The 25,318-nt window shown below is 55.5% G+C and overlaps 7 protein-coding genes across 7 annotated transcripts; 4 read left to right on the plus strand and 3 right to left on the minus strand.

Moving 5' to 3' along the window:
* Positions 1–648: 648 nt before the first annotated feature.
* On the plus strand, positions 649–2,707 carry EsH8_II_000663 (citrate synthase-like protein; the record flags this gene model as incomplete). The annotated part of the gene is made up of 2 exons (XM_083263961.1): positions 649–1,116; positions 1,178–2,707. The coding sequence occupies 2 exons, from the start codon at positions 649–651 to the stop codon at positions 2,705–2,707; spliced, it is 1,998 nt and encodes a 665-aa protein (XP_083121283.1).
* Positions 2,708–5,503: 2,796 nt separating this feature from the next.
* On the plus strand, positions 5,504–5,764 carry EsH8_II_000664 (mitochondrial 54S ribosomal protein uL30m; the record flags this gene model as incomplete). The annotated part of the gene is made up of 1 exon (XM_083263962.1): positions 5,504–5,764. One exon carries the CDS (start codon positions 5,504–5,506, stop codon positions 5,762–5,764), a length of 261 nt encoding a protein of 86 aa, XP_083121284.1.
* A 685-nt stretch (positions 5,765–6,449) lies between these two features.
* Positions 6,450–9,655, minus strand: EsH8_II_000665 (MRG-domain-containing protein; the record flags this gene model as incomplete). The annotated part of the gene is made up of 4 exons (XM_083263963.1): positions 6,450–6,622; positions 6,672–6,787; positions 6,841–7,112; positions 9,257–9,655. The coding sequence occupies 4 exons, from the start codon at positions 9,653–9,655 to the stop codon at positions 6,450–6,452; spliced, it is 960 nt and encodes a 319-aa protein (XP_083121285.1).
* Positions 9,656–10,414: 759 nt separating this feature from the next.
* Positions 10,415–11,026, plus strand: EsH8_II_000666 (Cnl2/NKP2 family protein-domain-containing protein; the record flags this gene model as incomplete). Its single annotated transcript, XM_083263964.1, has 2 exons — positions 10,415–10,711; positions 10,769–11,026. 2 exons carry the CDS (start codon positions 10,415–10,417, stop codon positions 11,024–11,026), a joined length of 555 nt encoding a protein of 184 aa, XP_083121286.1.
* Positions 11,027–11,179: 153 nt separating this feature from the next.
* On the minus strand, positions 11,180–12,064 carry EsH8_II_000667 (uncharacterized protein; the record flags this gene model as incomplete). The annotated part of the gene is made up of 2 exons (XM_083263965.1): positions 11,180–11,694; positions 11,758–12,064. 2 exons carry the CDS (start codon positions 12,062–12,064, stop codon positions 11,180–11,182), a joined length of 822 nt encoding a protein of 273 aa, XP_083121287.1.
* A 711-nt stretch (positions 12,065–12,775) lies between these two features.
* EsH8_II_000668 (uncharacterized protein) lies at positions 12,776–15,184 on the plus strand (the record flags this gene model as incomplete). The annotated part of the gene is made up of 3 exons (XM_083263966.1): positions 12,776–12,778; positions 12,827–14,899; positions 14,999–15,184. 3 exons carry the CDS (start codon positions 12,776–12,778, stop codon positions 15,182–15,184), a joined length of 2,262 nt encoding a protein of 753 aa, XP_083121288.1.
* A 781-nt stretch (positions 15,185–15,965) lies between these two features.
* EsH8_II_000669 (uncharacterized protein) lies at positions 15,966–19,436 on the minus strand (the record flags this gene model as incomplete). Its single annotated transcript, XM_083263967.1, has 2 exons — positions 15,966–16,783; positions 16,844–19,436. The coding sequence occupies 2 exons, from the start codon at positions 19,434–19,436 to the stop codon at positions 15,966–15,968; spliced, it is 3,411 nt and encodes a 1,136-aa protein (XP_083121289.1).
* Positions 19,437–25,318: the final 5,882 nt, after the last annotated feature.

Genomic DNA, 25,318 nt, shown 5'->3' on the forward strand with positions numbered 1-25,318 from the left:
TTTTCTTCCTCCTCTCTTGCCTTCTCTCCCCCCCACGCCATTCACGAACCTCCGTCAGCTCGTCAGAAAAGGAAGCTGGACTTTGCCGTCGCGTGCCGCTGAACACTGCCAGGTTAGTCACTACCGCTCTCCGAATCCCACCCACACCCCTGGTCCTGTCATCCGCCGTCCTGCCCCTCCGCCGCAGCTTCCCACCTCCGTCGGGTTCGCACATGCCACCTCCCCCATACGCACCCGGTCGCACTTCCAATGCACCAAAAAAAAAGTCCCCCCAAACAGCTGGGGCTACGCCAGCTACAAAGATCCACTTAATGTCTGGTGGTGTCCCCAGCTGCCGATGAGCAGTAGCCTCGCAGATCCAACGATTTCAGCTTCTGCGAACGTCGTCTTCCGAGTCCCTCCTGAAATCTCACCTCCTCCCCACCACAAATCCGACTCGTTTGTTTTCCACCAAACTTTCTCCTCCTCCACCTTCACCTCCAATCCTTACTCGGACACTTCCTCTCCCGGGCAGACATCTATTTGTTGTTTCTGGCGCCCACTGTCTGCTTCGATAAGCTTGCTGACCTTGCTACCCCTCGCCAGACTTTTTTCTTCCCCTCCCCTCGTTGAGATTCTCCCCGCCGACGAAGCTCGACTTTCTTCACAATGCCTGCGGCCACTCCCTCCGCTAACGGTGCCAATGGCGCCAAGGCAGCCAGCGGCCTGTCTGCCAACGACAACATCACACGCTTCACTGCTCCCAGCCGTCCTCTGAGCCCTCTGCCCGAACATGCTCTGTTCAACGACAAGACCAGATGCTTCGTCTACGGTCTGCAGCCCCGCGCCGTCCAGGGCATGCTCGACTTCGACTTCATCTGCAAGCGCAAGACCCCCTCCGTTGCCGGCATCATCTACACCTTTGGTGGCCAGTTCGTGAGCAAGATGTACTGGGGAACCAGCGAGACTCTCCTGCCCGTCTACCAGGAGGTCAACAAGGCCATCGCCAAGCACCCCGACGTCGACGTTGTCGTCAACTTCGCCTCCTCCCGAAGTGTCTACTCCTCCACTATGGAGCTCATGGAGTTCCCCCAGATCAAGACTATTGCCATCATTGCCGAGGGTGTCCCCGAGCGCGTGAGTCCTACCAGCCCCCGCCCCTCATTCAATGGCCGCGGCCTGCTAACAGCCATTCCAGCGTGCCCGTGAGATCGCCCACAAGGCTCAGCAGAAGGGCATCACCATCATTGGCCCCGCCACTGTCGGTGGTATCAAGCCTGGCTGCTTCAAGATCGGTAACACCGGTGGTATGATGGACAACATTGTTGCCTCCAAGCTCTACCGCAAGGGTTCCGTTGGTTACGTCTCCAAGTCTGGTGGCATGTCCAACGAGCTCAACAACATTATTGCCAACAACACCGACGGTGTCTACGAGGGTGTCGCCATTGGCGGTGACAGATACCCCGGAACCACCTTCATCGACCACTTGCTCAGATACCAGGCCGACCCCGACTGCAAGATCCTCGTCCTGCTCGGTGAGGTTGGTGGTGTTGAGGAGTACAAGGTCATCAAGGCCGTCGAGGACGGCATCATCACCAAGCCCATCGTTGCCTGGGCCATTGGTACTTGCGCCAGCATGTTCAAGACCGAGGTCCAGTTCGGTCACGCCGGTGCTTTCGCCAACTCCACCCTGGAGACTGCCAAGACCAAGAACGAGAAGATGAAGGAGGCCGGCTTCTACGTCCCCGAGACCTTCGAGGACATGCCCCAGGTCCTCAAGGCTCTCTACGACAGCCTGGTCAAGAACGGCACCATCAAGCCCCAGCCCGAGCCCGTTGTTCCCAAGATCCCCATTGACTACTCTTGGGCCCAGGAGCTCGGTCTCATCCGTAAGCCCGCTGCCTTCATCTCCACCATCTCCGACGACCGTGGCCAGGAGCTCCTGTACGCTGGCATGCCCATCTCGGATGTCTTCAGGGAGGAGATCGGCATTGGTGGTGTCATGTCCCTTCTGTGGTTCCGTCGCCGCCTGCCCCCCTACGCCTCTAAGTTCCTCGAGATGGTTCTCATGCTCACCGCCGACCACGGCCCTGCCGTGTCTGGTGCCATGAACACCATCATCACCACCCGTGCCGGCAAGGATCTCATTTCCTCGCTCGTCGCTGGTCTCCTGACCATTGGTTCCCGCTTCGGTGGTGCCCTGGACGGCGCCGCCGAGGAGTTCACCAAGGCCTTCGACAAGGGCCTGAGCCCCCGTGAGTTCGTCGACAACATGCGCAAGGCGAACAAGCTCATCCCCGGTATTGGCCACCGTGTCAAGTCCCGCAACAACCCCGATCTGCGTGTCGAGCTCGTCAAGGAGTATGTCCTGGCCAAGTTCCCCAGCCACAAGCTCCTCGACTACGCCCTGGCCGTTGAGACCGTCACCACCTCCAAGAAGGACAACCTCATTCTCAACGTCGACGGTTGCATCGCCGTCTGCTTCGTTGACCTCATGCGCAACTGCGGTGCCTTCTCCTCCGAGGAGGCCGAGGACTACCTGAAGATGGGTGTCCTCAACGGTCTGTTCGTTCTCGGCCGTTCCATCGGTCTGATTGCCCACTACCTCGACCAGAAGAGACTGCGCACTGGTCTGTACCGCCACCCCTGGGATGACATCACCTACATTCTCCCCCAGCTCGGCTCCGGCCCGCCAGGCGCCGAGGGCAGAGTGGAGGTTCAGATGTAAGGGGATAAAGGTTAGCGGCGGAAGGTTACGGATTGCCACGGGATGTGGCTATAGAAATGGAGTAAATGATTTTAACGTCATGCGAGGGATGATGGTGTGCTAAATGGCGTCTTGTACGACAAGCTATATACGTGTAGTGCTGCGTAGTCCCTCCGGGATATACTAATGGTTTTGCCCGTTTTCGTCATCCAATAATAATATCCTATGCGATGTGACATGAGAGTGAAATCCTTTCTCGCAACCTGCTTCGTCCCCATGGCGTGTGGCACTGACTTCGTTCATACTTCATTGCTCGGAGCTACCTAAGTAACGATTGTTCAGTTCTACTACTTCCGGGACATGAACGGCGCGTTGCTCTTCACGGCCGTAGCTGTATTAGAAGCTTTGACAGCTGGTTGCGACGGGTTATGGGATGGAGTTCAGTGTCTGATCCCCCGGATCAAAATAAAAACGCCTCTTGCTTATTTGAGCCCCTTGGCTTATTTGAGCCCCTTGAGCTCATCAGATGGCTCTGGGTTGGGAGCAAGCGCTTTCGTTTCTAAATCCATGCCTGTGGGGGTCCTTTTTTTGTTGTTGTAAAACAACACCACATATGTATGCGAGGGCATTGTTAGCGCCGGCTCGGGCCTTCCATGCGTGCATGAAGCTGTTACTTTTGTTTCTGTGTCTCCTTGGCAAGAGAGTCGTCACCCGCTCAAGCAGTCTAGAGTCTCGTACGCACAAGACGAAGGGGTACTCGGAGATAAGGGTGTCCGATGGCCAGGCAGATGTCCATGTGAGCCGCTGTAACAAACCCAGCGGCTGCCAGCTTTCCCGGGGAAGTGAGCGGAAGTTCTCTCGAGCATGGTCCAGGAGGGCGACTAGGGGAGGGGGGGCTACGGGTCGCTCCGGGCGAGCATAGCTTCACGATGGAATAAGCAGCGGAGGTTACAGGGTAAGGAAACCTGCAAAAATGCCCTTTTAACAACCTTGTATTGTCACCCCCCAGGATGTTAATCGCTTCCATCCATCCTTGATGCTCGGCGTTCCCACATGTAGGAGCAGGAAAGCTATTTCACAATCTGGACCCCCATAATATTCTTATTGTTGGCCATGTCCCGCCTCGGCTATCCCCTTTTTGTCTACACGCCCCCCCTCCCCCACGGGGCCGGTAGGACGATAGCGATACTAGGAAACGACGGGATACCCCCGGCGTCAAGGCTCGCTCGCTTGAGCCAATGGAGGGGGGGGGGCGTGTATCGTGTGTACTCAAAGAACCACGCAGGCTCTAGCTAGGTTATCCAAGCGAAACAAGGACACCACGTGAGGTGCTAAATGGAACGACTGGAACAGAGCCTCACCCAGGAACAATGAAACTGCCCTGCGAGGCCATTCAGTCTCCCATCGGGGGGCTGTGTTGAAGGAGATGCCCGTCCTCGCCTCGCCGGCGTCTCTCGATGCTCTCCAATGACTTGGGGATGGGTTTTTTTCTTCTTTTCTTCATTATTACTTGGTTTTTCCTCATTGAAAGCATCGATGGAAGAAGGGGGGGGATCGGGGGGTTTCCCAATATGCATGCGGAATACTGCAGGAACCTGACGCTTGGCTTTCGAGAATGATTGCCTTGGAGCATATGTTCCTTCTGAAGATCCGCAACCCGTTCAGCGATCCTCGGTCGTAGGAAGCGGTTCTTTCCCCCGTTCCCTTTGTCTTTTTCATTTTTGAGGGTTTTTATTACTCTCATAAGCTGCCAGCTAGTCTCATACGCTGTTTTGGGCAGATGGCGCTCTAGGGTTTCCGATGATTGAGGCGGCTTCGAGTTGGGGTACCTGGCACCCTTGACAGTTATACTCGCTGGTCAGGACAACTCCACCGCCATGCTCCAATCCATCACGAGTCTCTGCAGATAGATAGATGCGCAAGTCATGCTACCAGTGACTGCAGGCCGACGCGCTCTCGGTCGCCGGCCACGTATATGCACCAATTGCGACATGTAGACCGTCCGGGCACCATAGTGCACCTGGACTCTGCGAACACAAGGCCAATGCCGCCAGCCTTTCGCTTACCGTGAAGTCAACCCAAGTTGTCCATACGTCTAGACTTCTTGAAGACGTGCAAGTGCATGCACAATGACAGTGCCATGTAGTTTGCCCCTACAAATACAGGCGGCTGATGAAGTGGTATAGGTGCAAAATACTCGTCAAATAACCCGACGTCCTTCAAGCATTTGAGAGTTGAATTTGTTCTTTTTTTTTTCTTCTTCTGGATAACATTAGGATTGGTGTTCTGGATTTGTTCTGGTTGTTACGTTTTCCGTGTTCAAGGCAAAATTTCTACCACTGCGATTTTGGCTCCAATGGGGGGAAGGGGGGGGGGGGGGGGGGGGGGGGGGGTCACTGCGATCCGGCATATTCCGTCGCGATGAGTGCACGGACCACCAAAATTCCAACGTGCAGGCTCATTGAATTTTGGATCCCTAGACGTTGAAGCTATCGATCACGATCAGGTCGTTCCCTAACCCCCTCCACGACATCGCGACACGGAAAAGAAACGGGCTTGCTCCGGCAGACCACTCAATTTGTACGCTCTACAGCCGCACACCTTCTCGAGCATCTCATATTTGAGCTCGCCCCCCCTTCAACGCCGCTAACGTTGGGCTTCCCTCGTCGCTAGGAACGAACCTCTCCTGAACCCTTCCTCGAACGCAAACCGTCGACCGACAGCGCAATCGCGGCGCAAAACCCCTCCCGCACTCTACAGTCGAACCCGCCAACACACCAAGTCTCTCCTACCGGTCCGCCCGCCACGCCGTTCAAAATGTCCTTCTTCCGCATCACCCTCCACCGCTCGGCCATCGGCCTGCCCAAGAGCACTCGCGGCGTCCTCGACGCCCTCGGCCTGCACCGCCGCTCCCAGACCGTCTTCCACCCCGTCAGCCCCCAGTTCGCCGGTATGATCATGAAGGTCAAGGAGCTGGTCAAGGTCGCCGAGGTCGACCGCGCCATGACGAACCCCGAGATGCGCGAGCTGCGGAGGCCGGACCCGGGCTTCTACGTCGAGAAGGCTGTCGCGCGGTGAGGAACGAAGTCTTTTGCCTTTGGTGGCTTAGGAATCAGCCAGGTGAAAACTTTGGGAGGGAGAGGACTGTCGGGCTTGAAAGGGGAGGGGCGAGGGTCTCGCCTTGGGATACCCACGGGGAAGTTCTGCGGCGGGCTTGATTGAGAAAAGTCCAACTCGTGTACCATCACCACGAAAATCTGTACAAAATCATGGCGGACTGTACAACAGCATGCGCAGATGAGGGAATCGGCGTAGATCTACATGAAATGCATCAAAAGTTCACTCAAATTGAGAACAACGACGTCCGGGTTTCGTATATTCCATTGGCCCGAAGGCCGCTAGTCGTGCTGCTAACTACCAGACTGTTTGCGGGGAATCGAGAAAAGTAATGCAAGAGAAATTCCGAGAACCGTAACCCCTTTCCTTGCCCTCCCTATAGCAGTGGAATATCTATGAAAAACAATATTAGGTATCCTTCTCAACCCTTCATACCGGTTGAGCAACCCCGATGTTAGTAGGCAATGTAATGATGTTGTCCCTGTCCTTGTTCCATGGGCTCTAGAACACCCTGTTGTCAAGCCTAAATTGGCGAGATCGAGAACTTCCAAGAGCCGTAAAACCATTGAAGCGAGTCGGCGAATAGCCAGCCGTTCATTAGAAAGGGCCTTTTGTTTCATGAGCTTGCAGAATCATGCTTGGGGGCCTAGAAACTCCGAGCCTTGTCGATGTACTCCTGAGATGGGGTTTCGTACTCGCTAACGAAGTAGGTCTTTGCATTCTTGCCGAGCCAGACGGTGAGTTTGGAGAGTTCCTCGCGGAGCCGCGATACGGATTGCTGATCCATGTTTGTCTGAGCAACAAGCTCGGGCAAGGAAACTGCTTTAAATTAGCGACTGTGCATACGGCAGATTCTTAATGAACTTACCCATCAGGCGGCACAAGTGCTCGGGGCCATACGTATCACAGACCGACTTGTTCTTGTCGGCCTCACTGGCCTTCTCCCACACCTTGCGGACCTCGTGGTACTGGGGGCGTTCGAAGCTGTCATGGTATTAGCAGGCAACATAGTAATCATATGTAGTCGATGAACATACCGGTACAGCAGAATCCGGCTAAGAGACTTCTCGAAATATTCGCGAAGCCCAGCAACGACCTCTTCGAGAATGTCCATGTTTGCAGAACCGTCATCTCGGTTAGGACGCTCGTAGGTCAGATAGTCGTTCAAGATCTCATCGACAGGATGAGGATGGGGAAGTGGGACCAGCTGGTTGTTCTTGGTGATATTCTCCCAGTCGTCAACAAGCATGGCCTTGATGTGATCAGGAATGGGCAGCTTGATAGAAGGGCGCGCATGGAACCCATCCTCCTATATGAATATTTGATTAGCACTCAGCCGAAGAGCGGTAGATATACAGTATGAAAGAAACAAAAGTGCAAAGATCGACGCCACTGAGCCAATCGATTTAAGTCAATCTCTCCCGGTTATCACTCTTTCCGACAGGCAACCAGCGTTGTAGACGGCACCTTCCATTTCCATGTTCGTGCAAACTCACAGCCATGTCTCCTCTCTCCCTGGGTTGCGGGGAGCGGGCAGTGGGCTTGACGCGCGCAGGCTGTTCTCTCTTGCGATTTCTGAATGACGTTGAATAACGGCTGTCGTAGTTCGGCTTTCCGTCTTTGGTTACGTAGAGTCTGTATCGCGACGCAGGTTTTGTGATCAAGGAATCTGCAGCCAGGCGTGGCTCCTTCCAAGCAGCCCCTTTACCATCGTGGGGCCGTCGACGCACACATTCAGTCGGCTGATGTTTGCGAGGAGTGCAGTTCATGATGTGGGTGGTATCATATGAACCCTTGAATGGAATGGCGCGAGTCCGCGATAGAAGTGAAGGTTGCAGTAATGGTGCTGAGTGGACGCAGGTAGGGGCTGAAGTTTCTTGGAATGACTGCAATGCAACTGATGGCGGGAGTTGTAAGAGATATTGCCTGGTTCGGCGAGGGTTTGGAATGGGAAGGGGCGAGAGAGATATCAGTCAAGTTCGGACCATCTTCTCGAGGAAGGTGCTGTCTGTGGTGGCGCCTGCCATAGCGTCCAGGTCAGGGCGGAACCAGCCGCACAGGGCCCTTGATATTGGCGTGACGGATTATTCCGAATTCACTGCTGCCTCGGGCGAACATTGCGTCGGAATTCGAAGAGGAACTCGACGCTGACTGGCCGATTTCGTTTGTTGCCTTCATTGGAAATATTTTCGTCGCGAAGGTTGTCGACCAAGCCTACCAGTGCAGGGGCATGCTGGAATTGCTCAATGTTGCCCTCTTCTTGCTTCAGTGTGCTTCCCACCAGGGTGGCATCGCTGTAGCGGCCGCTGACTTGGCTGGACGTTACAAGCGACTCTCCGAGAAACTCGACACTAGAATCACTCGCATTACTGGAGATGCTGATGACACTGGGCGCCCTGTTATAGCTAGGGTTGGGGCTGACACTGGCTCTGGGCGATACAGAGGATCTTGGAGGATTTCTCGCGGGCGTCTGCCAGTCGATCGTGTTCCACTGTGGGAGGAAAGCACGGTGGCGTCTCTCGATATCCTCGAGATCAAGGGCCTCCCGCTCAGGTTCTTCCTCGTCCTCGCCTAACCCGGCAAAAAAATGATAACAGCGCTGGTCAACCCTGTCCTCGTGTTCCTCCTCATATTCGCTGCTGTCTCCGTGTCCCTCGGATTCGCTGAAATCATCATACTCTCGACGGAAAATACAGCCCGATGCCTGGGCAGTATCCTCTCCACCGCGATGTTCTATACGCTGCTCATGGCCAGTTACATGAGAGGGAGGAAACGCAGGTATGTCGTAGTAGCCTGGCCGCGCAAGAGAGTAGGGTCTTGGCGATGCGGTGTAGTAGGACTGCTGGCTGTATTGCTGAGTAGACCAAGCTGGCTGAGAGCCCGGATGACCCCAGGTGTTCCAATCACCGTAGTTGGCCATTTTCGTGATATGCGGGCGACGTTGACGAACGGTATCGGTGGATGGGGATGGCGTCGAAAATAAAATGAAAGAGAGTGTCCAAATGATGCCGAGGAAGAAAGCTTCGTGTTGGTTTTCAAATAGAAGCCAGCGATTGAAAAGCGGGAGAAAGGGGACTTGTTGCGGAGATAGCTTTGTGCAGGTGGAATCCCAGTGGCAGGAAGGTGATGGTCGGCAGGTGCCTCAAGAAACGCCAACTCTTAGGTCTTTTCACCTTTCGTCGGATGAAAACCAGACACCCAGAAAGTGAAGTAGTCTTGACCATAGTCGACGGCCAGCGATACTGTGATTCTGCACTGAGGCCTCGTCGGGCCCCACACTGGATGATGCTGCTCGCCCCTTATTGTTTCTTCGCTTTTCTCTCTTTATGATGGCGTTTCATACAACATACCAAAGGGCCTCTACTTGTAGGCTCCAAACAATGACAACCCGGGAGATATAAAGACAAAAAAAAAGAAGACAAAAAAAAAAAAAACACCCGTTTCAAAACTTACCTGTTCAAGGTCGAAGTCCCTCGCCCGCCGAGGGCCACGGCCGCTGGCGGCAACTCCTGCGGTTCGCTCCTCACTACCGCGAGCCGATTCGGTTCCATTGGCGCGGACACCCTTCTTGGGTGCTTTGGCACTGCTCTTCTGACGCAAGTCTTTCATCTGGGCGTGCAGCTGGCTGGCCAGCTCCTTGTTCTCCTCAGTGAACTTGCGGATACGGTCGATGGAGACCCAGTCATCCCAAGTATTCTTCCAACCCTTGTAGTGAATACGATACTGGAAACCCTCGCCGCTCTCGGCGGGCTGTACGTCGAGAATCTTGGCCTCGTACAGCATCTCACCATGGAAACAGAGAACCTTCTCATCCTTGATGAAGGGCTGGGGCGGTTGGCGAGCGGGCGCCATGATTGATACGGCGTCTATGAAGGTTCGGGAGGAGTCAAGATAGTACAACAGTCTAGTTGAGGATTCTGACAACCAGGTTTGGGTGACGGCTTAGATGCAGTCGAGTGGTTGATCGATCAAGGAGCCAATGAGGTTAAATTCTCGACAGTGCGCAGCAAAACAAAGACACGGTCAACGTTGAGAGCGGCTGGCGCAAGTCTAGGGGGGTCGAGACTACTAGCACAGTACGAATGTTGATCCGTCGTGACACCTCAGACTAATCCGGACGACAGTGCTGAATGGGTCGCTAGCACGGTATGAACCTGGAGACCGGTCAGTTTCTGAGCCAAGATTGAGAGTAAAAATGAAAGGAAAGTCGGTCTCACTATGACACGGGTGAGATGCCAATTGTCTCGGGGCGAACAATGCAGTCGTTGGCGGGCCCTTTGGTCGAGTTGATGTTGTGGTGAATGAGAGGAAGATGGCAAGCAGCCTACGTGTGAATTTCCTACGAGTGAAACGCGCTGAGGCTCATTAACGCGTCCCACAGGAACTACCGCGTCTTGCCTGCCCCCAGCCGGGGCCAGACCAGACCAAGCGCCACCCGTTGCACCTCACCCGGCTTTGCCATGTGCCTCACCCAGACACATACCCCTGCCTTTTCCTCCGAGTTACAGCAAGAACATAATCGCGCCTCATAACTAAGAAAAGGTCTCGCCTTTTGCCTACTGTTACTCAATCCTATCTGCAAAGGCCACTGCCCTCGTCACCCAGCCCATCATGGCGCCCACCGAATCCACTATTCTGCACAACTACCTGACCGTCCCGGCACAGCTGCCCTCCGCCATTACCCTTGATGAGTTCACCGAACTCTTCCCCAAGGCGCAGCGTGCAAACCCGCAGATTCGTTCGCTGTACCGTGATCTGCAGCGCCAGAGGAGAGCGGTCGTCGACACGGTCACGGAGAACATCACGATCGAGGAGAAGCGAAGCAGGGTCATTAGGCGCGAAATCGCCCTTGCTCGGAGCCAGGCGGCAAATGAGGATGCCGACCAGGAGCTGGAAATTGAGCGAGCGGTAAGTCTGGCTGCCCATTGACTGAAGTAAACCAGCTTCTCTAATCTAAGGGTGCAGCTCTTTGGTGCGTCTGGAGCGCAAGATCCCAAGCACACCCTCAATTCCGTCATCCCGGAGATGGACACCGCAATAGTAGATCTCGAAGCAGAGATTCAAAAGCTCGAAGCGCAGGAAGAGACGCTTCTGGAGTCACTCAAGCAGACGGTCGGTAGCATGAGCGACCTTCGCTACGGACGACTCTCCAACCCTAAGCTTGGAGACGACGTTATTCAGAGCCTCAAGAGTGTGCAAGATGCATGCGAAGGAAAAAGTTGATCAACTAAAGATTACTAATTTGGCACTACATAATCCAATGACCAGGGGCCTCGGTCCTGTCCCTCGGCCCCCTTGGTTGCCGGGATATCAAGACCGCAGTGTTGTGCCCTCCAGCCTCTCCTATGCCACTCCTCAACCTTTCACAGCATTTCTTTACCGCGCAACACCAGTGCCGGGGGCCGCAGCAGCAGGGGGAGCGCCGCCAGCGGCGGCAGCCTCACGTGCGTTCAGGGTGTTGCCCATGCGACGGTTCATCAGGGTGCGGCTGCCGAAGGAGACAATGAGCATGAAAAGCCAGTTGGGGATGAGGTTAAAGGCCCAGAAGAAGTAGCCGATGGGGATGGACAGGTTGTTCTCCGCGATCCAGCTGTTGAAGGGGTGGAAGATGTTCTCAGTCAGGATCCAGTCCTTCTTGGTCGGCTCGGTCCACAGGTCCACAATGTCGTCCGAGGTGGTGGTCGTAACGTTGAGGCGCTTCCTGTAAATGTCGATCTGGGACCCAGGGGGCAGCATCTTGATGGACCAGATGGACGCGGTGCCGGCAGACCAGGCGTTGCAGAGAACGGGCTGGTCGTCGCAGTTGAGAAGACCCATGTGGGGAGATTCGGGGAGCTTGGCGAACTTGGACGCGGTCTCGTTGAAGGCAGTCTCAATCTTGTCGCAATGACCTGCGGGATCATAGTTAGCACTTAGTCCATCAAACAAAAGGTTGCGAGCGCGATGCAACGTACCGAAGCAGGTCTTGTTGCCACCAGTGATCAGGACCCACCACTCCTCAGGGGTCGCGGCATCGGGCTTCACAGGCTCGTAGAGAACATCCTTCCAGTTCTCAACGGTCAAGACGGACAGCTTCTTCTCGGGGATTGTCGCCTCAGGGACGGCAGCCTCGGGGACTGCAGGCTTGTCCGCGCTGGGGACGGAGGGGGCGCCAAAGGAGCTCAAAAAGTTCTGGAATTGCGCCTTGTACTGCTCGAATTGCGACTCGGCTGCCGTCGCGAGCAGCGGGAGCGCGAGAATGGTGGTGGCGGACACGCGCATGATGGCAATGTGGAGATGTTGGTGTAGGGAGGTAGCTTGGGACAGGTGTCGCGATCCAACGGGCCAAGCGATGATGCGAGTTTGGGGTGAGGGGAAACGTAATTACAAAGAACAAGGCAAACGGACGACGTGCCGAAAGCTACAATGAGGCCAAGGAGGGACGATAAGTATGCGACGAGGAAGTATGTAAAGAGTACAGACAACCTAGTTCCGTTTGCGTATGTACCAAAAAAAGGACACAGAGTTCGGGTGTGGGAAAAAAGTGGAAGGGGAGAGAACCTGACAAAGAAAGGACCCTTTGTCTACTCCTGAACCTTGTCCGTTGGTGATCCGGCTGGGAAATCACAGCCAAGGAGCTCTGGTCGCTGGGGGGAACCAGAACACTGTCAAACAGCGAAACCCACTGGCCAGGAGTTGCAGAACGTGTGCTAGCTCCCCATGCGGCCTAGGCCGAAGGAGATTGGCCCTCTCTACCAGTCAGCGACATTTCGGGACGTTCAGGTGGAACGTCGGGTCTGGGGTAGCAGCCACAATAGAAGCCTTCGGCGACAACCAGTCTCACATGCACCAGCCACACGAGGCGGATTCCCCAGGTACGTACCAAATAGAGGGGACGGACGCGTCTGGAGCTCAGTGACGGCTTGGAGATCTCTCGGCGCCTCCATTGAAATCTACAACTGTGCGACATTGTTGACAGCGCAAAATTCAATAATGGTAAGCAAGATATTTATAACGCTCTGGAATTAGCTGACACGACGACAGCCCCCTGAAGCTACAGATCAGAAGAGGAAACGCGGTCGTCCTCCCAACGCGTCCAAGGCGGACGACGCGTCGGCAAGCTCTCCCGGCGCCGCGGAAGCTGAGTCCAACGAGAAACCCTCTGTACCAGGGAAACGTGGAAGGCCAAAAAAGCACAAAGAAGTCGAGTCATCGCCTCCCGCTGAAGAACCAAAAGCCAAGGGTCGGGGTAGGCCACGGCGCGTGGAGGCAGTTGACGAGGAGGAGAAGGCAGTCGAGGAGGGGCCTAACCCGGGACAAGCGAAGCGGAAACCGAGAAAGGCTACGGAGAGCAACGCGGACGATACTGAAGAAATTGGAAGCCAGGAGGACCAGCCGTCACAAACAGCAGCGAAGCCTGCAGGAGGCAATCGCGGCCGCAAAGCAGCAAATAAGCCAAACGAGGAGGTTCACGATGGAGAGGAAGCCAGCACCGGCAACGCGGCGAAGAAGAAGCGTGGCCGACCAGCCAAGGTCGTAGAGAAAGCTGCCGAGGAGCAACACGAGGGTGCGGCAGAGCCGGAACCTGCGCCAAAGAAGAAGCGCGGACGACCATCTCTGAACAAGAACGCTGCTGAGGGGCAACCGGAGAATGCGACGGAGCCGGAGCCTGTACCTAAGAAGAAGCGTGGTCGACCCTCCCTGAACCAGAAATCCGTCGGGGAGCAGCCCGAGGATGCGACAGAGCCGGAACCTGCACCGAAGAAGAAACGCGGACGACCGTCTCTGAATAAGAAGGCTATTGAAGAACAATCTGAAGATGCGACAGAGGCAGAGCCTGTACCGAAGAAGAAGCGCGGGCGACCCTCTCTGAATAAGCAGGCCACTGAAGAGCAACCCGAAGATGCGACGGAGCCGGAACCTGCACCGAAGAAGAAGCGCGGAAGACCCTCTCTGGACAAGGAAGCCGCACCGGAGGAGCCCGCAGAGGCTGCCGAGGAAGAGGCTGCGCCCAAGAAGCGTGGGAGGAAGCCCAAAGAGAAGGCCGCAGTGGCTGAAGAACCCGCCTTCGAGGAAGAGGTCGAGGCCGAGGCGGCTCATAAGAAGAAACGCGGACGGCCGCCAAAAGCCGCAGCGGACGATGCAGAGGAACCTTCGCCCGACAAAGAACCGGCCGCTGACAAGAAGAAACGCGGCCGCCCGGCTCATCCCAGGCCAGAGGCGCAAGACGTGTCACCGTCGGGACAGACGGAGGCCCGCAGGCGGAAAGGGGAGCAACCCTCCCCAGAGACACATCGCCGCCGTCCAGGCCGTCCTCGGGCCTCGGACGCCGCATCCTCCCCCCGCGACCCCGAAAGCCAGACCGCCCAGTCTCGCAAGTCCAAGAAACGCCCTTCCGCTGATGCCTCAACAGAGGAGGCGCCCGCGAAGAAACGACGCCGCCGCACCTCCGACGAAGCCCGGGAAGAAACCCCAGATAAGCCCGCAGCAGCCCGCCGGCCGACCGCGAAATACCGCCACATTGCCGCCCGAATACGCCAGATCCCCCGCTCGACGATCGAGGAGAAATGGTCCCCGCTGGCGCCCGCCTCCCTCTCCATTGTCTCGAACCTCCTCCGCCTCTCCGAGCGTCCCGTCCTCCAGCGCCTCGCAGGGAACGAGAAGCGCCGCGACCAGGCCGCCTCCGCAATCCGCCTCGTCACGAACCGCCTCGCCAAGAAGCTCTCGCGCGGCCTGCCCTTCCCGCCGGCCTCCGCGCCCTCGGCAGGTAGCAGGAAACACGACGCCGACGGCGGCCGCGCCGAGGAGCTCGACTTTGAGCGCGTCATCGAGGGCGTGACGTCGCTGGAGAAACAGCTCGACCCGCTGCTCCACGCCGTCAGCCTCCTCAAGGCGGAGGAGGAGCGCGAGGAGAAGGCGCTCGAGGACGACTACGACGCCCTGAGGACGCTGGAGGCGAACGCGAGGTCCGAGGCGAGGAACTTCAAGGACAACCTTCGCAAGACGCACGTGCTCGTCCCCGAACAACAGAAGGGCGTCGCTGATAATAGCGCCGAGCACGACGACCGCGACTTCAAGTTTGTCCCCGACGAGAACGTTAGTGGGGCGTTGTTCAAGGTGAGCATCCCCCCCTCCTCCTTTTCTTTTTCCCATTTTCCGACGGGAGGGTAACCCCCCTCTTCCATGGAGGAGTCATATCATTAACACCTAGCACAGGACATCGAAGACGTGGAGCTGCGCGGGCTGGCGGGCCAGATTGGCAGCCACATGGAGAGCATGCGCAACAACCTCCGCCAGATCGACGGCGTCGTGCCGCAGATCGTCAAGAGCAGGGCCGCGCTGCAGGACGTGTTCTTCAAGCACCTCGACCAGCAGAGTTACGAGAACGTCTTGTTTGGATAGGATAGTCCCGTCTACCACTTAGGATCTGTTCTTCACTGGGCTTGGTTTTTCTTCCCCCCTTTCTTCGTATTTTCCCCCTGAACGGATGGGTAGCTTGTTGTACTTACTGGAGTGACTTGGGAACTTGGGCAATGGGCTTGGGGTTTGGGTGGACAACGGCAGGCGTATGCGTCATTCGATGGAATACAAGATACAGATACCTCGGAGGGGCCAGGGGACCGCCACGGGGTACCCTCCAATCTATGATTTACGACTATTAATACCCATGCTGTTCCTTGGGCGACAACTGGTAGGCCTGTGATTTTGGGACATGGTCCACTTGCTGCTCTCCCGTCGAGACGGCGGTCGAACAAGTTGGCGACGACAAGTCCAGTAGGTGGCATACAACGTGACTGGAAATAGCTCCCGAGCAAGGTCGAAAAAGAAGATCCGAAAAAAGGTCCCAATACCCATTCCCTATGGAAAAAGAAATCTATACACTCGGGGAACTTCCATACATCGCCCCCAATTTATACCATACAAAAGTGTGATCCGCGCTCTGTTGAGTGCACTTATTGAGACCTTTTCCAAGTCGCAAAACCACATCACCTATTCATAACATTCGTTGCATTCCACGGGCGTCATCATTGCGTGCCAAATCAAAACGAAGTGTCACCCTTCGTCCTTTGCCATCGCAGGGGGCATCGCCAGAATACTCGGTCCCGGTATCCGCCGTTGTTTAACACATGGGCATCGGCAGAAATCACTTCATTCTTCTGTTAAGAAATCTGACGCTCTCTGATCATTCCTCCATCTGAAGATTGAGACCAGCAGAAGGTGCCTGAATAATTTCCGAAGATAAGGACGCGCCATTCTCGGCGAGCAAGTTATCCGCGGTTGAGTCATCATCTTTGATGTCTGAGTTGCTTCCTTCAAGAGCTCGCAGCGAAGGGCTGTGCGAAAGACGACTGGCTGGAGTTGCCCAGCGCTCTGTGGTGGCAGTAGTCGAATCTCCTGCCGGAAGAGTGATCAGATTGGCCGGCGTGACAGGGCGAACGGTGGATGCTTCATCGACAGATCCAAAGTCCTCGCTCTTGAAAGTGCCATGGGTGGTCTCGTCTGCGGAGTCGTGTCTCGCGTGCTCAGCTTCCTGCATCTGCGCGGACAGCGTTTTGCTCAAAGATTGCTTAGATTGGTTCTCCAACTCAGCCATGGCAAGAGCTGGGTTGATTGCCAGCTTGGCGCGTTGACTGCTCTTCAACGTCTCAGTGCTCCTGTCTAACGCTTTGAGGTCCTTGTAGCCCTCCTTGGTTGGCAATACCTCAAGCTCGGGGAACTCCAACTGAGCAGAGTTTTTGGTTTCTGGCTTGGATGCCATTAGCTTGCCCAAGCCGCCCTTCATGGCTTTGCCGAGTCTCTTGGATATGGAATGGGTGTTTTTGTTCACCTCGGCTTCACGTGCAACCGGACCTTTGTCGGTGACCCAGGTATGCTGCAAATTCTTCGAAGCGGGAACGGCTGCAAAATCCTTCGAGGTCACATCGTCGCTCAAACCGGCAGCACCAATTCGCTCAGCTCGATTGTGAGACGACCATTTTGCCCATGATGTAGGTGGCACAGCTAGCTTTCGAAGGCCCGACTCCTAATGGGTGCCTGTCGCAACTGCATTGCCCTCCGTACCATTTGCTCCAGTGGCGGTCGAGTGTTCCTGAACATTCGGGTCAATCGGCAGGTGAGACTTGGAGACGCCTGATGTAAAAGATTTGGTGCCCTGGCTTGTTAGAGCAGAGGCTTTAGAAAGCGTTAGTTGAGTTGATGCCGACTTGGTAAGCTGCATCGAGACGTGTGAGTTGAGTGACACTGCTTCTTCGTGAGAGAGCCTGCTGCCTTCACCATGGATGGAACGACGGGATCTATGATAAGGGTTGTTCATCACCGAGGCCGTTGTCTTCTTGGAGCCTGCGTTGGACTTGGCCTCGCGCCGGTCGTGCTCGAGTTGAACGGCTCGCTGCCAGATCATCGTGGTGCTTTCTTTGAGCTTGGGGGCAGTGAGCTCTTCAACGGGTGAGATAGGCTGCATGTGAGATCTAATGCTAAGATTCGATAATCTCTTGATGTGGCCCTTGGCCTTGGCCTTGGGTTTCTCTCGTGAATCAGACGAAGAGTCTAGCTGGGCCAGCTGCGCAGAAGGTTGACTTTGCGACTTTTCGTGTCCCTTGGAGCCAGCAGCTTTGCGTTTGAACAAGACTTGGAGAAAGGAAGGTTTTCGAGCAGGTAAATCACCCCAAGCAGAAGTATCGGTCTGAGAATTCTCAAATTTCTCCTGGAAGTCGGTAGCCGCAAGTGATGGCGAAGCCTGAGGCTCGGTGGCGAATGGGTCAGTTCCGAGCTCAACCTTGCGATGGTATTTTACCGAGATATCAGATCTCCTGCTGACAGAATCATTCTCGGCTGGCAGTACGACGGATGACATAACCAGGTCCGGGTCAGAATCCTTGTCCACGGCTGTGCGGTAGCTCTCGTCCGATCGCTGCTCCTGGAAGCCATTGGACACTATCTTTGGATTAGCCAAGGTAGGGAGGCCGTAAGTGAAGGAAACCATACTCTCGAATGAGGCTATGTCAAGATCAATGAAGCTCTCAATGATACTGTCGTCTTTTCCATCGCCACTTGCACCATTTGAACCCAAAGGCGAGTGCGGGCGTGTGTTCTGCGCTGAAGAGTATACCGAGGATGAAGGATAGTTAAGCGGCTCAGTTGCCGAAGCAGGCTCGGTGACTGCTGAACCAACGTTCATTCTCAACGGAGAATGTTCCGGAAAGATAGCGGCAGAACCTTGTTGGCCAGCCATGCGCTTCTTCCCCGGCTTGTCAGTTGTGTCCAAACTGCAAGGCTTGTCAGGCCTCACTGGCTCACGGTCAACGTCTTTGTTGTCCTCGGTTTTCGTGGAGTCAAAATGAGCTACTGCAGACGTAGCGTTGCCTTTGAAAGATGATTCTTGAGCCACAACAGAATCCTCTTCAGAAGCAAGCTTCTCAGCGAGCAACCAGGTTCCCCAAGCACTGCCATCTTGAGACTGGGCGGATTCGGAAGTGCGAGGTTGGGCAGAAGAGCAATCGGCTGCGGGAACGGTCTCGGTCTCGGGCCGTTCTTCATCAAGAGTTGCCTCGTTGCCACAAATGCTGGACTGTTTCTCGGCCTCAAAACTATACTTGCTGTCGGTAACAGCGACGCTTTGTTGATCTGCAGCCGAGACATCCTGCGCCTGAACGACAAGCACCGGTTGGCTACCACCACCCTGGGGGATCCCCTGAGAGAGGCGCCAAGTTCTGAATGATTCGGTGTCTTGTTCATCAAGACTCTGCTTGGCAGATATGACCGGGGCAGGCGGTGGCATATGGGGCAGCGATCCACGCTCACGAATAACGATCTGTGATGCCGCCACCTTGGAGCTGGTCTCTGGCTTTGGGCAACTGCTTCGTCGGCGATCTCCAGAGACGACATCAGCGGGGTCAACCGTGAGGCTGATTGGTGGCAGCTTTGCAGAGGGAGGTCGAAGCAGTTGATGGCCGACATTGACCGCAGAATTGCCAGTAGGCATGGAGAGCTCTATTCTGTCTCGCGGCCCGGTTGGGAAATCGTCTCGGCGATCGCTGGGATCCTCCTCCACTGTCTCGAGTTCGCGGAATCTATTACTTCCGCGGGTAGAGACAGACCGAGAACTGTTCTCGCTCCTAACTTCTGCCTGGATCCGTCTGTGGTTGCTGTGTCTCACTGACGCAAGATACGCTGCCTGGTCAAATTCTGGCCGGTCTTCCTGATTGCCCGCAGAGACGTTGGACGATCGTTTGGTGCTAGCGGTTGATGCTCGTTTGTTGCTGGTGGTAGACAACCGTTTCGTGTCGTCCTGAGAAGACTTGCGGTTGAGTCTGCCCCTAACGGCGCCCAAACCGCCATTGCTCGTCTTGGGCGCGACAATCTCGTCCTCGGGGTCCGATACGTATTCGACCTCGGTAGGGTCAGGGATGAAATCCGACTCGGGAGATCGCGCGCTGGAACGATGAGATGATGCGACGGAACCGGCGGTATTGTTTCTAGTAAGCCAAGGTTCGAAGTTATAGTTGCTGCCAGAGAGTTTGGCCGGCGGGGGTAATTTGATCAATTCGACGGGAGGCTGCTTGGTGGTATCGCTGATCTTCTTCACCTCTACTTCTACCTTCGCCTCCTTTTTCAGGGGAGGAACCTGGAAGCAACAGAGGGCCTTGGCCATCATCTTTGCTGACTCTTGATGCCCTTGTTTTGGTCTCCAAACGAGCGTGGGGTGGTGATAGTCGGATGGCTAGCGAAAAATACCGAGTACCAATCCAAGAAACTGCTCAACCTTCCCAAGAGGGAGAATGATGCAAAACAAAGGCTGATGAGCGGGTGCCGAAGGAGTACCTTGAAGGGGGCAAAGGTAAAGGAGAAGGGGGAGGAGGCAAAGGCTTGGCTAGATCTTCTTGGAGGGATTGGGGGCAGAGGAAAGCAAAAGGGCAAGGTGGTGAAGAGCCAACCTCACGATGCCATAGCTTTGTGGGCGAAGACAGCGGGAACCTCCCAGAGTTCCTTCTCAATGACCTCTGCTTTCAGTGATGGCAGTTACAAGGAACGACATCATCTCGCAGGGCAGGGCGAACATTCAGGGCGAGTGCCGACCATCAAAGGCGAGCACTTTCCTCCCGCACACAATGCTTTGCGGCTGGTGACAACGCGCATCAAAGACATTACCGCACCGTAAGCACTTGCTCAGAGATTTCCGAAGCAGGCCTCCATAGCCTTCCCTCGACCCAATTGGAACTGGCTGGTGATGAAGCTGCCGTGTAAACTGTGCGTCTTTGGAACTGCGTCGCCCCCAATCGACGAGCTTGTGTTTTTGAAGCATCCTGTGGCTCAGAGCCCTTGAAAAACAACCTGGTTAACCAACACCAAGGTGTTGTCGATCTTTGAACTTCACTTCGAACTCTTCTGGCTTCATACCTCGAAGCTCGTTGTGCACCACTTCTGATGGCTTCTCTTTTTGAAAAAGAAACCCAGGGTTGCTGTCAGTCTTTGAAATCGTCCTTTGCTTTTGAGCCACTCGGCATTCGAAAAAGGTATTTGAACGATATGAATCAGGTTTTGTAGCAAGAATTGGTTGGCTATCCAAAGGGAGAGCCCGGATGGGATGCTTGTTCCGTGGTATGCTGGATGTGTGTGGTTGACCCCATGGGCTTGAATGCTTTGCAAAGTTCAAGAGACTTGCTGCTCTGGCCAAGAAAAAATACGAGCAGCCATCGAAAAGCCCAAGACTGTGCGACTGAGGTTATTGATGTGATGAAGTCACTAACAGAGCCTCCAGGGTGAAGAGTGGACCAGTGGGAAAGGTGACCTCAGTTAGGAACCGTTTGCCCACCTGCCCTATAAGGACGCCAAGTGCGAACCTGTGGCGCAGGCCGTTGCTCAGCCCTAGTGGCTCACTTCCTTTTCTTTTCCCATCCATTTTTTTTTTCTTTCTTCTTTTTTCGCGGACGGCATGGGGGCGATGATGTCTGGACCCCGTATTCCATTTGTCAGATTGAGTGTGTCGAGGTTCCAGACTCGACAGACCATACTCCTAAACAGTTCGGTTAAGTTAAAGGTGCAACATCTTTGGTGGTGGTCATGGTCGGCTGTCCAATGAGGACGGAGCTTCCGCATAATCTTGGCGGCAGGGTTCGGACGAGCGACCGATGTTGGGCAAACAATAGGAAAACTCAAACAAGGACGTGGGTATCAGACAGGAGGAACCCCTCCAAGGAGGCGCGCCAGGGAACTCCCGTGTTTGAAGTTTTGCGACGACGGATGCTACGGCCTGGTGCGGCTGGGCCAGCCGTCATTTTTCATCAAACAAAGTGTCAGAACATTGGAGTAGGGGACAGTAGGTGCGATGCGATGCGATGTGGTGGGATGGGATAGGCTGGAGAGTGGGCTCTGGGATAGGATGGCAATGCGGCGCGAAGGAGTTGGAAGTTGGAAGTTGGAAGAAGCAGCAAGGAAGCGGGGTGTCTTGCCGAAGTTGCCTTTGCGGTAAGACAAACCGGCGGGGCAAGCAAATGGGCCGAAGACGATACGATGTTGAGGGGGATGGAGCAGGTGCCTGTCTCGGTCTCGGGGCCTTTATGACTTGGAAGTGGGTTGGTTCATTGATTATTAGGTAGTGTCCAGGCACCGAGCCCACGATGGGTGGCGTCCACGGCTCTGGACGACGAGGCATGGGCAAGTCGAGGGCCAAGTGCGGATGGGCCGTGTTGCCGTTATCAGACGACCGATTGCACGCTGACATTGACATTGACATTGAAACGCCGTCCGTCAATCGATCGATCAATCGGCCAGGCAGGCATTCATCCATTCACCGAGCCCACTGGCAGTGCCGATACCCCGAAGGATGCGTATTGTGTACGAATGCTCATCAACGGTGTCCGGGGTGTTCAGGTGAAGACAATGCTATATCCAGGTCGCAATTTCCAGCGCGAATTTTCTGCGAGATTAATGAAGTCAACAACCCAGCAGCTGTGCAGCCGTGCAGGATGCAGGTTCGGGCCAGGGCCGCCAGGCCAGACCAGAGGGCTGGGAACTGCCGGGAGCGACTCATCGTGGAGTAATTATTAGTTCAGGGCTGGAGTACATAAGAGAAAAAAACAAAAAAACCATACAGCACGCACACACAAAAGGGCGGCCGAGCTGGGGACGCCATCTTGACATAATCTCGCCCCAATCAGTCTGTGACAGCAACTTCTGGGGAGGACCCTGAGGGTGGAGGAGAGATTTGTAGTTTTTATCCTTGCCGAGATGGGGGGGCGATGGCAGGGCCGCGGTTGGCCAGGCCTTTTTGTAGTGTATCTACACTATGATGGGTTTGCGCAGTTTTCCCGCAGGTTTTCCCAGATGAAGGGCCCCGCCGCCAATTCCGGGGAGAAGAAGAGCTGACGAGGATTCCAAGGCCGGCGGTGCGGTGCGAAATGCAACTGTGAGCGGCACACGCAAAAAGGGGGGGCCGCTTCCAGAGGGGAATAATCAAAGGGATCGCCTCGGGGGTTTGAAACGGTCCTTTTCGGGGGTTCATTGCTTGGCCATGAGCCAAAAGGCGGAACAATGCAGGCCCACGGCTCGTGAGGTGGCACTCGGCACAGTGAGCGTCGGTACCTGGATGAGCGGGCTGTTCAGCCGCTGGGCCACCGCACCGTTCTCTGCTGCGTCTGGTGATTGTTCTTCTCCGTCAGATCATCTCATTGTTTCCATCTCATGTTTTCCGCCGCCCGCGCAAAGTTTTTGGCAGGGCAATCCCCGTCCTGCTCAAGGTTGTCGGCCAGTCACACAACGAAGCCGGGAGAAGAATATGTTGCACAAAACCAGCCTTACTCCAAGCCAGCTGAGGGGGGGACATGAGCTGAACGAAGACTTGGGATCAAATAAAACCAATCGCTTCAACCCGCTCTTGTGATCTCGGAAGCATCATCGACGAAAAACACTCGCCCACAGCAGGACCAATGAAAAAAAAAGTTATACAAAAAAGAAGGAAAAAAAAAAGTGGTTCATTCATAAATCTCGGGCCGTGCTTCGAGCTTCATCCTCGATTCTGGAGGATGACAATCATGGAGAACGGAAATTTTTCTCAGGTCCCACGGGCGTTCACGTTCGTTTCTTGGCCCTGCAATGGCCTTTTCCCACCTGGAGTCGCATCCAGGCCAACGGGCACCGCACCGGCAGAGGGAAGCCACAGCGCAGCAGCGCAGCAGCGTTGCATACAATACGCCCCGCGTCGATCCCATTCTCCCCCGAGAAGCGGCGCCACATCAACCGGTCGTGCGCGCCCCCCCTTCCTGAAAGCCACTTACTTGACGGGCGTCCGCCCCCTCGCCCGGCTGTCCAGTCAGCAGTCAGTCACCGTAAAGGGGGCGGTCCAGGGGCTGAGCGCAGACTCCTTGTTGGTCGGTGCCACGGCGGTGCGGTTCCTGGCTAAAGCAAGGTACCCGGCGTGGATTAAAAGCGCCTAGTAAAGAAGGGGGGACACAGCCGACATAATCCCGCTGCTCCCACTCTATTCCCTCCAGTTCCATTTCCCTAGGCCTGTCACAACAGATGAGCACAACCTGAAGATGCTGCTATCAGCAGGCCTCGTCGGACTATTACCGACACATACCACACGGCAGCGCGCGAGTTGTGTAATGGCCTCTATGACCATCAATGAGAAGCCCACTGTCCCGCCCAGCTGTCGACGTCACCGGCCACAAAACTTTGTCCGAGGGCGGAAGGGGGGAGGGAAGAGCCCGACCTGTGGCGCGGAGTCGGTGAGCAGCAATGCAAATGGGAATAGGGGCGCTGGAGGGATCGACTGGCTGCCGCTGCGTCGCAGATATTTCTAGTCGGCGGCAAACCAGCCCGCAGCACGCGCGCATTGCGACCCCCCCCCCCCCTTTCAGCGTGAGCAGAGTCTCACTTTTGCATCACATCAAACGGCCAGCTCAAGGTTAAGTGACTTAAGGTCGGTCCGTGGCTAGGTCGTCTCGCTCGACGTGGCTCCATGGGCGGACACAACGCTATGGTGAGAGGAGAGACACACGTCAGGCAAACGGTCGCCGGCTAAGCGGCAGTCTCTCATTTTAGCTCTCTGGTGGCTCGCATTGTTGGCGCCGGGTGAGACCTTGCCGCGCATTTGCGAATGCATCGGTCGCCGTTGGCGCCGAACTGAATCGGTGGCTTACGAGGGGATGGGGGCGATAAGGACGAGAGAGGGGTGTGTGTGGAAGAGGAGCGAGGGAGCTAGAGGTTAAGTGGGCAACAAGACGGTACGGATATGCCATACTGAAAGCACGTCTTTAAGCATTGATTCAACGAGCCAGCAGACTTGACGATACCGAGACCTGCATACACTACATAGTAGGTGTAGCGTACAGAGTAGAGCTGTGAGAATAAGACGGGCGATGGAGCACGGGCTCGGGGCTCTCCAGACTCGAGCCAACACCTGTCGGACTGTCGCCTAATCTTTGCAGATGCGCACAGATTGGGTCTGTTGCATACGAGCGAGCGAGCGGGCGAGCGCGCATGCGCATACTTCGTATGTCTGAATGTCGTACGGACGTGGCCTCGGGGGAAAAAATAAATGCCCCCATCCTGTGCTTGTGTAGCGCAGGGCACATGGCACTTGGCCACGGGACGGGACCACGGCAACAGGCCATCTCCACCGTTCATGGGCGTCGTTGGGCTGCGTTTTAATGAAAAGAAACTTGGAAAATGAGCGGCCGGGCAAGACATTGGGGGGATGCAGCTTGTAGGCAGAAAAGGAAAACCCGCGCGGGCAGTAAATAGTTGAAATGCCCAGTAATCAATTCTCTCTCCACCGACACGGCCGGATCTGCAGGTCTAGAAGGGCTGGACCACCATGCACTACGGAGACATCTGCAGAGAAGCATGCGAGATGCGAGATGGGCGATGGAAGTCCGTACAGAACAGAGTATCCGTACAGGTAGGCACAGAAGCCAAGTGCACACTCTCTCATGCTTTTTTCTTTCGCCGTCAGCCCATCCCTCCCCATGTCCTTTTTTTATTCACTTCATTAAAGAATTGATGAGATTCCGTATCCGTACCTGCGTAGCTTATCGAGGCTCATGAACATGGACGCAGGGGTGTCGGCGCCTGTCGCCGCGATCTGGGCCAGGGTGTTGCCTGGTGTGGACAGAGTGGGCCGGGACGATTGGCCACGCTTGTGTCTCATGTTTGGCGGTACCTGCATATGAGGAGCGGATAACAGGGGCGGGTCCGACAGGGATTGGCCGGCTGGCAACTGGCAAGTCAGCACAATGGACGAGGGCGAATACGGGTGACAGGTGTAATCGGGTACGTACTGGACAGGCGGGCAGGCGCCGGCCCCCATTCAAGGCTACCTAACCTTCCTTGCCTTGTACCTTGTCTCTGCAGAGGCAAACAAACACAGCTAAAATAATTAAGAATAAAAATAAAACAAAAAAGGAGAAAAGCGTCAACGGCGCACTTACACACACCTTGGGCCCCCCTCCCACCCCATCGTGCCGCCTTCAACGTCGTCTCTCACTCCTTCGTATTTGTCACTCGCCCACTCGCTCACTCACTCACTCACTCGCC

This window comes from Colletotrichum jinshuiense, chromosome 2, assembly GCF_051148585.1.
Source record: "Colletotrichum jinshuiense chromosome 2, complete sequence".
NCBI lineage: Eukaryota > Fungi > Ascomycota > Sordariomycetes > Glomerellales > Glomerellaceae > Colletotrichum > Colletotrichum jinshuiense.